The sequence below is a fragment of the Chiloscyllium plagiosum genome, unplaced genomic scaffold (assembly GCF_037043375.1).
Source record: "Chiloscyllium plagiosum isolate Xiang-an unplaced genomic scaffold, Cpla_swu_hap1 HiC_scaffold_24, whole genome shotgun sequence".
NCBI classification, from domain to species: Eukaryota; Metazoa; Chordata; class Chondrichthyes; order Orectolobiformes; family Hemiscylliidae; genus Chiloscyllium; species Chiloscyllium plagiosum.
In genome coordinates this window covers 57,770,028-57,783,427 of record NW_028270162.1, presented here as the reverse complement: position 1 = coordinate 57,783,427, position 13,400 = coordinate 57,770,028, and the positions used below count along the sequence as shown (strand labels likewise).

General features: G+C 42.3%; 1 protein-coding gene across 2 annotated transcripts in view; it reads right to left on the bottom strand.

The window, feature by feature from the left end:
- Positions 1 to 12,771, bottom strand: part of patz1 (POZ/BTB and AT hook containing zinc finger 1) — a 67,744-nt gene extending 54,973 nt beyond the window's left edge. For both annotated transcript variants that reach the window (XM_043716128.2, XM_043716129.2), the window contains exon 1: positions 11,166 to 12,771. In XM_043716128.2, coding sequence (XP_043572063.1) covers positions 11,166 to 12,373 — 1,208 coding nt within the window. In that variant the 5' untranslated portion in view covers positions 12,374 to 12,771. The remainder of the gene's footprint in view (positions 1 to 11,165) is intronic.
- Positions 12,772 to 13,400: the final 629 nt, after the last annotated feature.

Below are 13,400 nucleotides of genomic sequence, written 5' to 3'. Positions count from 1 at the left end.
AAGTTAGGAGCACAGCTTCAGTGCCTCAGAGTCATAGTTTGTAAATATGCTCTTGCCAGATAATGATACATTTTTCAAACAAATTACTCATTGCCACTTTAGATATTTTTAAACAAACTGCCCAAAGTGATTTCAGCATTTGATGAAGTGCCACAAAACAGAGTTGAGAGATAAGTTTTGGCTCATAGCATATAAAAGCACTGTAGCAACATGGGCATAAAATTGGCATCATGACAAGTAACAGAGTGCAGTGGTAACTGAATATTTTTTGGACTGGAGGGAAGGTTTCAGAGTTTGAACTCAACTCTTCATAATTTTTATTACTGACCTAGTCTTTGGCACACAGGATGTAATTTCAACTTTTGCAAACATGAGAATAACTCCATGTGTGTGAAACTTCTGTTATGTAAATAGATTGGAGACATTAGAAATTGACTTCCTTTGAAAAGAGAAAACGGAGAGAAGATTTGATAAAGGTGTTCAAAAATCAAGAAGAATCTGGACAGAGTAAGTCGGGGAAATGTTCCCAATGGCAGAAGAATCGAGGACATAGGTCGATGGTAATTAGTCAAAGAACCAATGGTGACACAAGGAATAATGTTCTTCACATAATGTGGAGGTGCTGGTGTTGGACTGGGGTGGACAAAGTTAAAAATCACACAACACCAGGTTATAGTCCAACAAGTTTATTTGAAAGTACAAGCTTTCGAAGTGCAGCTCCTTCATCAGGTAGGCAGTGAGGCAGGATCATAGGACACAGAATTTATAGTAAAAGATCAAAGTGTCATACAACTGAAGGGATGTATTGAACAAACCTAGATTGCTGTTAAGTCTTTAGTCACTTAGAATCCCAGAATTTCTTTCAAGTCACAGCACCGAGATAACTTAAGGTTTTACCAGTATCTTAAATAAAAGTGACACCTCAGCTCAGAGAGGTGTGAGGTTAAAGTCTGTCACTAACCTAACCTGGAGTCAGACTAGTTCTATTTCCAAAGTTGAAGTTTATAAAACGTCACATTGACTGACTACAAATTGTGTGCTTTTTCAAAAAAACAATGTATCTGCAAATACAAATTTACCTCGTAGACTTATAGCTGTATAATGCATGTGAGGGAGAGGGAAATGGAAAGAGTGTGTGTGTGTGCTCGTGTGTGGATGGGGTGGGGGGGGGGGGGGAAGAAAGTGAGTATGTGTGCGCGGGGCAAGAGTGTGCACGTGCACAAGTGTGACAGAGTATATACCTGTGAGTGGGGTGAGTATTTATTTGGTGTGGTGAGGTTACCTGAATGCAAGAGTTTGACATGAACCCAAGATTCCAGTTGAAGCTGTCCTCATGGGTAGGTTAATCTGATATGTACTACCTAAGAGAATGCTGGAGGCAAGTTCAATCGAAGCTTTCACAAGGAGTTAGGTTGCTACCTGAGTAAAAATGTGCCGAAATAGGGAATGGTAATTGCTGGACTGTACCTTCAGTGAGTCAGAAAAGACTGAGTCAAATGATTTTCAATTCTGTGACTGCATGTAATACAAAACTTGGAACTATTGTGAATTGTGAGGAGGTCAATGTTAACTTGAAAAGAACAGAAAAGGTGTGAAATGGCAGACAAGTGGCAATTGAAATTTAATGCGAACTGAGGTGTTTCATTTTGATTGAAAGAACATGGAACTACAATAAAAAATAATATAATTCTAAAGCAGTGTGGGGCAAAGGGACTAGATGCAGATGTGCACAAATTGTTGAAGATGTCTGTACTGGTTTAAAGAGCAGTTAATAAAGCATATTGGTTCATGGGCAGACAATACAAAAACAAGGTACTTAGGATCTATCTTTAGAAAACGCTAGTTGGGCCTCAACCGCAGCATTACATTCAGTTCCACATACCACACTTTAGGAAGACAAGAAGGTCCTTGTAAGAGTGCAAAAAACAATTCACAATCCTAGTTCCTAGGGATGAGGAATTTCAATTACTTAGACAGATTGCAGGAATTAGGACTGTTCTCTTGAGAGTAGAGAAAGCTGAAAGGTGCTTTGATATAAATATTCAAAATTATGAGAGGACTAGACAGAACCCAATGACAGACTACATCCTTTGGTGGTAGGATAGAGAATCATTGTTCACAAGTTGAAATCAATTGACAAAAAAGCAATATCAAATATGAAGAAAACCTATTTTTCAAACAGGAAGCTTATTCGGGATCATGCAGGTTAAGTGGATTAGCCATGGCAAAAATGCAGGGTTACAAGGATAGGGTGGGTGTCCAGATGAGATGCTGTTCAGGGGTTCGGTGCTAACTCAATAGGCCGAATGGCCTCTTTCCACATAGGGATTCTATGATTCTCAGTGGGATGCGCTGTCTGAGACTGTGATAGAGGCTAACTGAATATGGTGTTTAAAAAAAAAATCATTATCTGAAAAGAAAGAAATGAGCAGGGTTACAGAGAAAAGGTGGGGAATGTCACGAGATTAACTGCGTTTGGAGAGAAACAGCATAAGTGCATGGCCTCTGTTTTACAAACATAAGCACAATATTCAATATCTTATTTTATGCACACTGATTCTTTTTTACATTGTGAACCTTATAATTTAAACTTCATTGAAAGGAACAATTAAAAGTAGGAAGCATCTTCGTGAAAAACTTACACAATTCAAAGCGCATACAGGTATTATTTGGAACAGAAAAGCATGGGCTATAAATGCTGGCCTAACTAGCAATGCCCTCCTCCCAGGAATAAATAAACTAAAAGACAATTGTACATACCTCATAAAAGCCATAATCTCAAGTGCTAGTTCATATCTAAGCAGATGATCAATTCAACTTTGGTCTTAGGAAAGAACAGGTACAGGCACAATGGACTAAATGGTCTCGTGAGAGATTTTATCTTCTCAAAAAAATCATGGCAACAGAATTCAACACCCCACTACTATAAGCACATGATAACCAAAATGGCTTTAACAGTGTAACGAATGCTCAAGTCCTCAAAAATGACATCCATACAGTCCACTCAAATAATTTGATATTCATTTTAAAGACATGATTCTTTCACATGATCAGGGTGGGGGTGGGGGAGTTAGGAGGTGGTGATGCCTCAATTGCTAAGGGCTCCAATTTTCGGAACTAGATAGGGATGCAATCTGAAATGTAAATAATGATCTAGTGCTAACCCTAAGCACAGCAATGAACTATTGAGTATTTTATCTTTTTCTATTCCACCCATCTTCCCTGTTTTAAATAATAGCTCTGCACATAATTCATCTCTGAAGCCTCTCAAAAACGTATATGGCAGGGAAAAAAAAAAGTTTTTGAATTGTAAATTTTAACTGAAGTTAAATAAGGTATGAAACAAATCAAATGTCTGAATACAAATAACATTATATTGAAATAACATCGAATCGACAACAGGTAATTTCGCTCAATTGGTCTATGCCTGTGTTTATGCTTCAGATAAATCACCTCCTGCTGATCCTAACTGATCAGCATAGCCTTCTATTTCTTTGTACTTCCATGTTTAGCTTCCTCATAAATGCATATATGCTATTTATCTCAACACTTTATGGTTTTCCACATTTTAACACTTCCTAGATAAAGAAATTTCCCTGAATTCCCCCAAGAGATTCATTGCTGATTATTTTCTTTATCTATGGCCTCCCCTACAAATAGTGATAACACTACCAAAACTACCCTAACAAACTCGAAAATTGTAAAGACCTCCATTTGGTCTACTCTCAGCCTTCTCCTTTCTCAAAGAGTGACCTCCAGTTTACGCTATCTTTTTGATAAACACATCATCACAGTTTCAATTTTAACCCTTGAGCTGTTCCTGCACCTTCTCCATGGCTATATCTTTATTATCATTGCAAGATAACTATAACCAAAAATTGGCTTAACATAACTTGTCTGCTTTGCTCCTTTACTCCATTTTCACTAGTTTTCCAGGTATCATATCGTCTCTTTATTCTTCCTATCAGAATTCAGTATCCTTATTCAATTGATTATTAGATGTTATTTCATCTGCTAAATTGGATTACCATGCAACAACTCAAGAGCCATCACCTGGTGAACATCAAAGTTTTTATCTTGCATCAGTATTAAATTTTATTTCAGCCATGGCTTTCAAGATGTGTTTGAAATTTTAGTCCGCTTCAGTTTGACAAGTTAGCTTTTTAAAACTTTGAGCCACTTCTAAAATATCAATTACTCCAAAATTTTGAAATTCACAACATCTTTTAAACAATATTAATGGTGTTTTTACTCCACAGTAAGTTCTCCTTTAGTTTAAAAAAAATCAGCAGCCTTTTTGTCACAATCAACTTCTATTTCGGGGAATTATTTTAACTAGTTGCCACCCAGGTAAATAGTGCGGTGAGGAAGGCATATGGCGTACTGGCTTTTATTGGTAGAGGAATTGAGTTCCGGAGTACTGAGGTCATGTTGCAGTTGTATAAGACTCTGGTGCGGCCGCATCTGGAGTATTGTGTGCAGTTTTGGTCGCCATACTATAGGAAGGATGTGGAGGCACTGGAACGGGTGCAGAGGAGGTTTACCAGGATGTTGCCTGGTATGGAAGGAAGATCGTATGAGGAAAGACTGAGACACTTGGGGCTGTTTTCATTAGAGAAAAGAAGGTTTAGGGGTGACTTGATTGAGGTGTACAAGATGATTAGGGGGTTAGATAGGGTTGACAGTGTGAACCTTTTCCCGCGTATGGAGTCGGGTATTACAAGGGGGCATAGCTTTAAATTAAGGGGGGGTAGATATAGGACTGAAGTTAGGGGTAGGTTCTTCACTCAGCGAGTCGTAAGTTCATGGAATGCCCTGCCAGTAGCAGTGGTGGACTCTCCCTCTTTATGGGCATTTAAGCGGGCATTGGATAGGTATATGGAGGATAGTGGGTTAGTATAGGTTAGGTGGGCTTGGATCGGCGCAACATCGAGGGCCAAAGGGCCTGTACTGCGCTGTATTCTTCTATGTTCTATGTTCTATATAGATATTAATACTTTACCAGACATTTTTTATTCTCATTAAAACTCATGAGTAATTCTAACTGAAATTGAAAAGGGACACTGATTTTTAAAATTTCCATTACTAGAATGTATTCATAACTGAAGTTACAGCAGATCACTGCACACAGTTTGATTTGTGCTGGCTGCAACTCCAGCCTTCTTTCTTAGGAAAGACTTGTATCAGCCTGTGTAACATACTTTACGAACCATTGAAGAGTAAGAAAGTGAGCTACTCTCCAAAATTTAAATTAGGATCACTATGATAATCAGATTAATATACTTTTGATTCTTTCTGTAAATTTCTATATTTCACATGCTGTTAGTGAGGACTTACCTACTAACTAAATGATGCCTCAACATGACCTTCAAATTCCATAGATACTTACAATTTTCCTCAGAAAATGCACATCAAGAGAACTAATTTCAGAGTTAGTCCATGGCATCAAAGACATCTCAACCATACAGAGAGAGGAAAAAAGAATGGAAGGTCAATAATTAAAAGGGAATACATAGTAAGGCCCACAATGTTAAACTATTAAATAGAAACTTCTTTTCCAATTAAAATTAAAGTTAAATTATAGTACAATGTTTCGGGTGAGGACCCTTAAACGTCAACTTTCCTGCTCTTTTGATGCTGTCTGATCTGCTATGCACTTCCAGCTCCACATTTTCTCAACAATTAAAGGTAACTGGCTTCAGAATATTGTTACAGATGGTTATATCCCCAGTGATACAACATTCCAACAAAAAGATTAATAAGAATTAAACAGACCAGCTGCTATCATACAGGGATTCCACCCACAATCAGTGTACAAATTAATCATTCAGCCCCACAACTACACAAGTTATGTCGTAACATGCATTTTTTCTTGTTTTAACCTAAATAGTTCTTAAAAATAACTATATTTGACTAATCAAACCAGGGCATTACTTTGGAATGAACCTCCGAGCAGGTGATCAGTCTTGATTGTTGGAAAACTTTAATTTTTAAAATGGAAGAAAATGTTTGTGTCACCACAATGTTTGTCACTCTGTTTGGGTCATCTCGATGAAAAAAAATTTCATTAAGCAAAAACCTTGTAGCCAAATGCTTCCTTCCCATCTGTATGGGGTTTCATTGGTGGATAATTCATGACGAACTGCAGACAGGGTGCAGCTAGTTTCAAATGTGCATTCAGCCAATTAGGTTTTAGCATCCTCTGAAGCATCGGTAATCCTATTATCTGACTGGATCTATCTGCAGGCCACCATCCTCACCACAATGAAAGGTCCTACAATCTGCTGTCCTGTGTGCCTTCTTTCAAGGCCTACTCAAGCTGGTTTTCAGTGCTATACTGCTCTATTTTCAACCTTGTAAGAACTGCAAGAAACTTGTTAAACAATTGTGTTACTTCAATCACTGGCGACCCCTCCCATCTTCCTAGTGTGATGGGGAATATGTATTTAGTCTCTATTGGAGCAATGCCCACAGCAACATAATGGAAATCAGGACTTCACAGTGTGAACAAATCATAGACTATGTTAGTGAATTACAAGAATCCAAGCCTATGACTGGAGTCTCCTGTTATAACATTGCTAGGGGAAAAAATAAAATTCACACTCAAAACAAACTGGCAAAGTCACGTCATTAACAGTTCAGCAGGATTAAAGTGGAAAGCTTCAGTGATGGCAAAAGAACAAACTTGGACTGACCCTGATAATAAGGAATGTGTAGGAAATCCGAAAATACATTACAACTAATTAATACTTCTGAAGTGTAACTTCTATTTTCCTTAAGTACAACTATATCTATAACTCAGACAGTTAGGCTCTCGTGGCGCTAAAATATTCAATGTAATTGTACTCATAATATTTGCTGAATTGTCTGGCCTCAAAGCCTTTAAAAGGCTACTCTGAACAACATTGCTTAATGTTGAACAAATCTTAAATCAGAAGACTAAGGGCTATGGGCACCAGCCAGTTAATTGAATGAGAATTTACACTTTGCATATGGCCTGAGGTCCCACGGTATTTGGATCCTTAAGATAAAATACTTAATTACTTCTAAATAGACATTATGTCTTCATTGCAAGAAGAAGAAAAATGTTGTTGGGTTTCAAACTACTTCCAACTGTGTTTCACACAAGCCCCAGAGAGAAGAAACAGCCAACCTCTGTTGTTCTTCTTCAGTCAGTCATTGGGAAGCAGCCACATGTTTTCCTCTCCATAAATGTCTCAGATCCATTCAATTTCACCCCACTCCCCACCTCTACCCAGCTGGGACCAAATGGTCACGATCAGCAATTCATCCGAGGTGGAAAGACAGAAACTGTTGCCCTGAACAGAACAGGACCAATTCCAATTTGGCCAATGACCTTCCCACCAATCCACACTTAATCATCAAAATGAAGGAAGATGGGCGGTGCTATCAAATGCCAGTTATACAACAATAATATGCTCACCAATGCTCAGTTGGTTCATCAAGAGACTCTAAGCTTCAGATGTCATCACATTCTTGGTTCAAATGAGAGCATGAGTATAAACTGGAGACAGAAAGTGTGAAGGAATGACGGCAAGCAGGAGGGCAAGGGCAAAACGACAAGACAGTGAATGACAGAGAGAGAGAGAGAGCATGAGAGTGAGTGCAGAAGAATAACAGCAAAAGTAGCCACAAGAGAGAACGAGACTGAGCAGGCACATTAAAGAGAGCACTTTGCTGGATGGTAACAGACCCACCATAAAAAATGGTTGTGGTTATCAGAGGCCAATAATTACATCACTTGGGCATCTCTGCAAGAGTTTCACAGGCTACTGTCCCACGCTTCATAAATGTCCTTCCTTCCATCATAAGATGTTCGCTGTATTGCACAATATTTCGCACCATTCATAACTCCTCAGCTACTGATACAGTCATGTCCACATGCAGCAAGACCTGACAAGTAACATTCACATTACACAACCATCTCCAGCAGAGAGAATCTAGCCATCTCACTTTGACATTCAAGGTCATTATCATCACTGAATCCCCCACTATCAATATGTTGGGAATTTACCATTTAACAGAAACTAAACTTAACCAGCCAAATAAATACTGTGTTTATAGGAGTAGGGCAGAGTAACAAGTAATGACACCATCTATAAGGTAATGGTCAGGATTGAGATAGAATACACTCCACTTGCCTGAACAATTTCAGGTCAAACAACAGTCAAGAAACTTGAGACAATCCAATAAACAGCCCAAATGATTGACAGCCTATCAACATTCACTCCCTCAGTCACTGTGTCTCAGTGGCAGCAGTGTGTACAGAGGAACCTCGATTATCCAAATGCGATAACTGATTATTTGATTAGTTGATTCAACGTCTTTCCTCTGGGGCTCGAAGTTTTCTGTTAAGTCCACTCCCCGTTCAGGAGACGAGGCAGCAGCACACCGTACACGAGCCCCTGGCCGTCCCCAACCCTACTGCCTGTCCACCCCCCCCATCCCATCCAACACCGCCCCAACCCTGTCTGACCCCCGTCCACACCCACCCCCTCCGGGGCAGCTGAACCAGACACCAACAGTAAGACTGCTGCTGCCTTTTGTGGGGGGGGGTGAGTCTCCAAATAGCTTGCGCGCACACAACATTTTGACAAGTTCCATCTTTGCCCTGTATAGGACAACATTGGAGAGATTATCTGTGGAAGGGGGTTTAGGGTACACCCCTGTGTAGAACTCCAGGGAAAGTTGGGGGGGGGAGAAAGAGAAGGAGTGGGGTCCAGTGCCTGGGCTCCTCATCGATGTCCAGGACTGTTCTTGGCAGCATTTCAGTAAGTCAAGTTCACTTTTAATCACTGTAAACAAAAGACTTGATCAGTGTTGGAAAAACGTCTTTGATATAATGTTTCTACTGGGACCTTGAGATCTTCTCCAGACAATCGAGGTTCCTCTGTATATGTATAACATATACTGAACAGCAGGAGCTCAGCAAGGCTTCTTCAACAGCATCGTCAAAACCTGAGCTCAACCACCCAGAGGAATGAAGGCAGCAGACCACAATAACTCATACATTCACTTCCATGCTACACACTATTCTGACTTAAAAACTTTATCACTGTTCTTTCACTTTCACGGAGTAAACATCTTGGAACACTCTCGTAGAACTGTGAAAGCACCTATATCACATGGTTCAAGGAAGTGGTTCACCTTCTCAAAGTAATTTGAGGTGGGCAATAAATGCCAAACTTGCTAGCAATGCTCACAGCCAAACAGTGATCAAAAGAAACATTTCCAGAGTGGTGCTTTTAATTCATCCTGCAAATGTTTAAACTAGACACATACATGCAACCAGCAATAAGACATACTAAACATTGTCTAGATTACAGTGGTGCTGGAAAAGCACAGCAGGTCAGGCAGCATCCAAGAAGCAGGAAAATCGACGTTTCAGGCAAAAGTCCTTCATCAGTTTCCAGCACTGCTCTAATGTAAACTCTGGTTTCCAGCATCTGCAGCCCCCACTTTTGCCTATACTAAACAATGTCGACAAACAACACTCAAATGAGGTCAGAGAACCTAATTACCTACTTTGTGTAAATCTAAATCAAAGTGAATAGTGTGAAGCAGTACATGTGCTTAGAACCCAAGAACTAGGAGCAAGAGAATCCACTTCCACCACTCAATAAGATCAGACTTATTCCCATTTTCTTTCCTGGCCCATGTGTTGCTCCTGTCTTATAATGCTACTAGCTGAGCCTGTAAGTTTACTGTTCACCTGGCCCTCCTGCATACCACAAGATCTTGAGGACAAAAGAAACAATGTGATAAAAATTCAGAAGCAAGAAAGAAATCAGCCATCATCAGTGCAATCAGGTGTATTAACATGTAGGCTAGGAAACTAAGGTCCTTTAGGGAAGCAAACAACTATCCTTACCTGGTCCGGCCTACATGTGACTCTTAACTGCCCTCTGGACAATTAGGGATGGGCAATAAATGCTGGCCTAGCCAGAGATGCCCACATTCTGAGAGTGAATAAGAAAAATTTCTAAAATCTCAGCTGGGTAAACTTGGAGGTAGTGAATAAGAATCAAAATTCAGAAGTTGAGTGAAATAGTGCTGGTCTGTTTGTACATGCCTTCTGGTTATTGGTGTTTCATTGATGATCACAGCCTGTAACAGCATGCCTAGCAATGCTCTGTGGATAACACTTGGGGGCGGCCTGGAAGACAGAAGCTGGGGGGGGGGGGGGTTAGTACTTGCAAAGGGCTTACAAAATGGTGGAGAGTGTGTTAGGAAATAGGGCTCTTTCTGTAAAGCTTTGTCTTAAAATAAATACAGAGCACATATTTTCAGAATACAAAGCTATCATCTTTTACTACAGGCTCCAATGCAAGTTCAGAGATTCAAACTTTATTGCTGAAAGACAATAGGAATTTTAACTCCATGCTGCTCTTTGTCTAATAGACCCTGTTACCTTTGTTTAGCTATAATCCTTCACCATAAATTATTGAACTTTAATGAGACAGATTAAATATTTCCCTCTTTTAATCCCACATTGCATCCAGAATTGAAAAATAATTATCTACATTAAGCACAAAGTTTGATTTGAAACAATACACCTGTTATTTTTAAAGTAGACAATATAATATAACATAACATAACATGACTTTCTAACTGCTTAGGAATGCTGCACTCAGTAAAAAAGTACGCTTTAACTTAGGGTGACAATGCTCTTTTGAATGAGTCTTCAAACTGGATTTAATCTGACTTTGAATTCTGAGAGTTAGATAACTTCCTCTTTCAAAATCCCAGCAATTTCAAATTTTCTTCCATTCTTTTTTTCCAGGTTGACATTTTAATTTTATTTTAAGGAAGTTGGAAGGAGAAATGCAATTAAGATCATTCACAATGCACTCCCAAATGAACTTCCTGAAATACTTACCATCAAATATGTGACCAATGTTACATTTAAAGGTGCATGAGTTTGAAAGTCAAAAGAATTATAACTACTGCTTAAGTGTTTGACACATTGCAAGTGGAGATAATTTGGAAATCTTAACTCTTAGAATTCCAATTTCTCCAAACTACCTTCAGTTTTTCAGTCTGGTTTGTTCTCATCACTTGTACAGGGCTTGCTGTGCTAACCAGATAATTTCTCCTTATTCGGCATTTTAAGTGTTAAAGAGAAATTAACTCTTTCTACTCACCTGGAAAAGCCCTTTCCACAGCTGATGCAAATGTAAGGTTTGCCCACAGCTCCATCATGAGATCGAATGTGATAAGTCATCCGGTCCTTTCGCTTGAATCGCTGGTGGCAGATAGGACATTCAAATGGCTTCTCCCCTGAATGCGACAGTTTGTGCCGATTCAAGTGGTAAACGTCCCTGAAAGCTTTGCCACAAAGCTCACAGGCCACATTTTTCCGCATTCTCCCTCTTTTACGAGGAAGATCGAGGCCACTCGAAGATGCCAGCAGACCATCACTGAGTCCTGGAAGTTGATTTTCCCCCGACGCCAGCTCCACACTCAGCCCAGTATGTTGAGCCTCGTGGAGCAACAGGCGATTTGCATTCTTGAAGACTTTCCCACAAAAGCTGCAGGGGTAAAAACCCTCATCTCTCATGGCCAAAGGGGCTGTCAGCAATGGCAGATCCAGCAAGGAGGATTTCCGAGGCCGCCCACGTCCCCTCTTAACCTTGGCATGATCGGTGCACACCGAGTTCACTGGGGCCTGGAACTGACCAGCCACAAGTGTAGGCGCAGCAGGTGAAGTCACCAAACCATCCACAGCAGGCAGTGAGCCAGGCAAGGAGGGCAGGCTAACTGCAGGGGCACCAGGGCTGCCCACCTTGACCTCACCAGCCCCCAGTAGGTGTCCATTCTCACCCACAAAGGTCCCATTGGCACAAGTAGCAGCGGCAAGATCGAGGGTAAAGCCGAAGTCCACATTAGCTGCGGGGCGAAAGAGCATCATATCGCCTCGGGCTGGGGGCACCATGATCTGGACGTTGGACTGTTTGATGACCTCCTGGCAGATCTCGATGATGGACCTCATCAGCAAGAACTTGGCAGCTGTCATGAGCTCGGGGAAGCTCTCCAGCCTGACCACGATGCGGGAGGTGTAGGCGAAGTCCAGGATGTCCCTGAAGACCTTGGCGCTGATGGTGTGCATCTCCAGCTCGCGGCCCGCCGCCTCGTCCGCCGCCGCCGACCCGAACACTGACTCAAAGTAGTCGCTGCAGGCGGCCAGCACGGCCTTGTGAGCCGGGAAGCTCTCGTCGCCGACCCGCAGCACCACATCGCAGAAGCGGCCGCCGTTCTTCCTCTGGCCGTTGAGTTTCTTCAACATGTCGGCACTGTGTTGGCTCACCTGGTAGGTGTAGCTGTTCCAGGCCTGCTCGGCAGCTCTTTCCATGGCAGCCCGCCCGCCTGCTCGCTCACTCACTCACTCACTCAGCGACAAACAGGATAAAAGAAAACTCCACCTCCACCCCCCCCTCTCCCCAAGAGAAATAAATACTAAAAGCACTCCAGATATTTTGTATTTAGAAAGCAGCACGCTCCCCGCCTCGCTTGACTCTGGGAGCCCGATGCTGAAGCCACACCGACAGCCGGGCTTGAGGGATGGCTTTAGGCCGGAGCCTGAGCGTGGGCCGCGGAGGGATGGGGGGGAGATCCTTCCGCTGCTTTTGTTTCACCTCCGAGCCCGGGCCCCCACCATCCGGAGCCGCCTCCAAACAACATGGCAGCGCGGGCGCTTCCGCTGGCGGCGACCCCTCCCCCCCCCCCCCACTATCGGGCAGGAACCCCCCCCACCCCCACCTCCCAGCCGGACACGCACCACCCCCATCCTGGCAGCACAAATACTCATCCTCCCGCTGCCCCCAGACCATCCCGCATTGCTTCAGATCACAGTCAGGATCAATACCCATCACCCCAATGACAACCCCCACCCAGATAGTTACCTTCTGTTGTACACCATCCCCCTCTGCCCAAGACAACCCCCAAATTCTCCATGCCTAGACCCTCATCTCCTCCCCACACCCTTGGCCTTACTCCAATTCTCCACAAACCAACCCAGACAGCTAAATCTTTCAAACCCCTCTGTCCCTCGGCTAATATTCTGGCTCTTAGTATATTGGCATTCCCCCCTCCATACCAATCACCCAGATGTGTCCTAGACCTCTCTCTCTCTCTGACCACAGACCACCAGGCAGTGGTAGTAGAGGACTTGGTCAGAGAAGGAATTCCTTCCCTGACCAAACCCTCTGCTTCCATGAAACCTCCTGTCCTGGACTCCATTCCGCACCACCACTGCCCCAGCCAAACATCCACCCTCCCTGCCCCCAGATGTCCTGACCATATCCACCCTGGCTCAAAACTCCAACTCTCTCCCAGACCAGACCAAATCCCTTCTGTGGCCACCACAATTCTCGTAACCC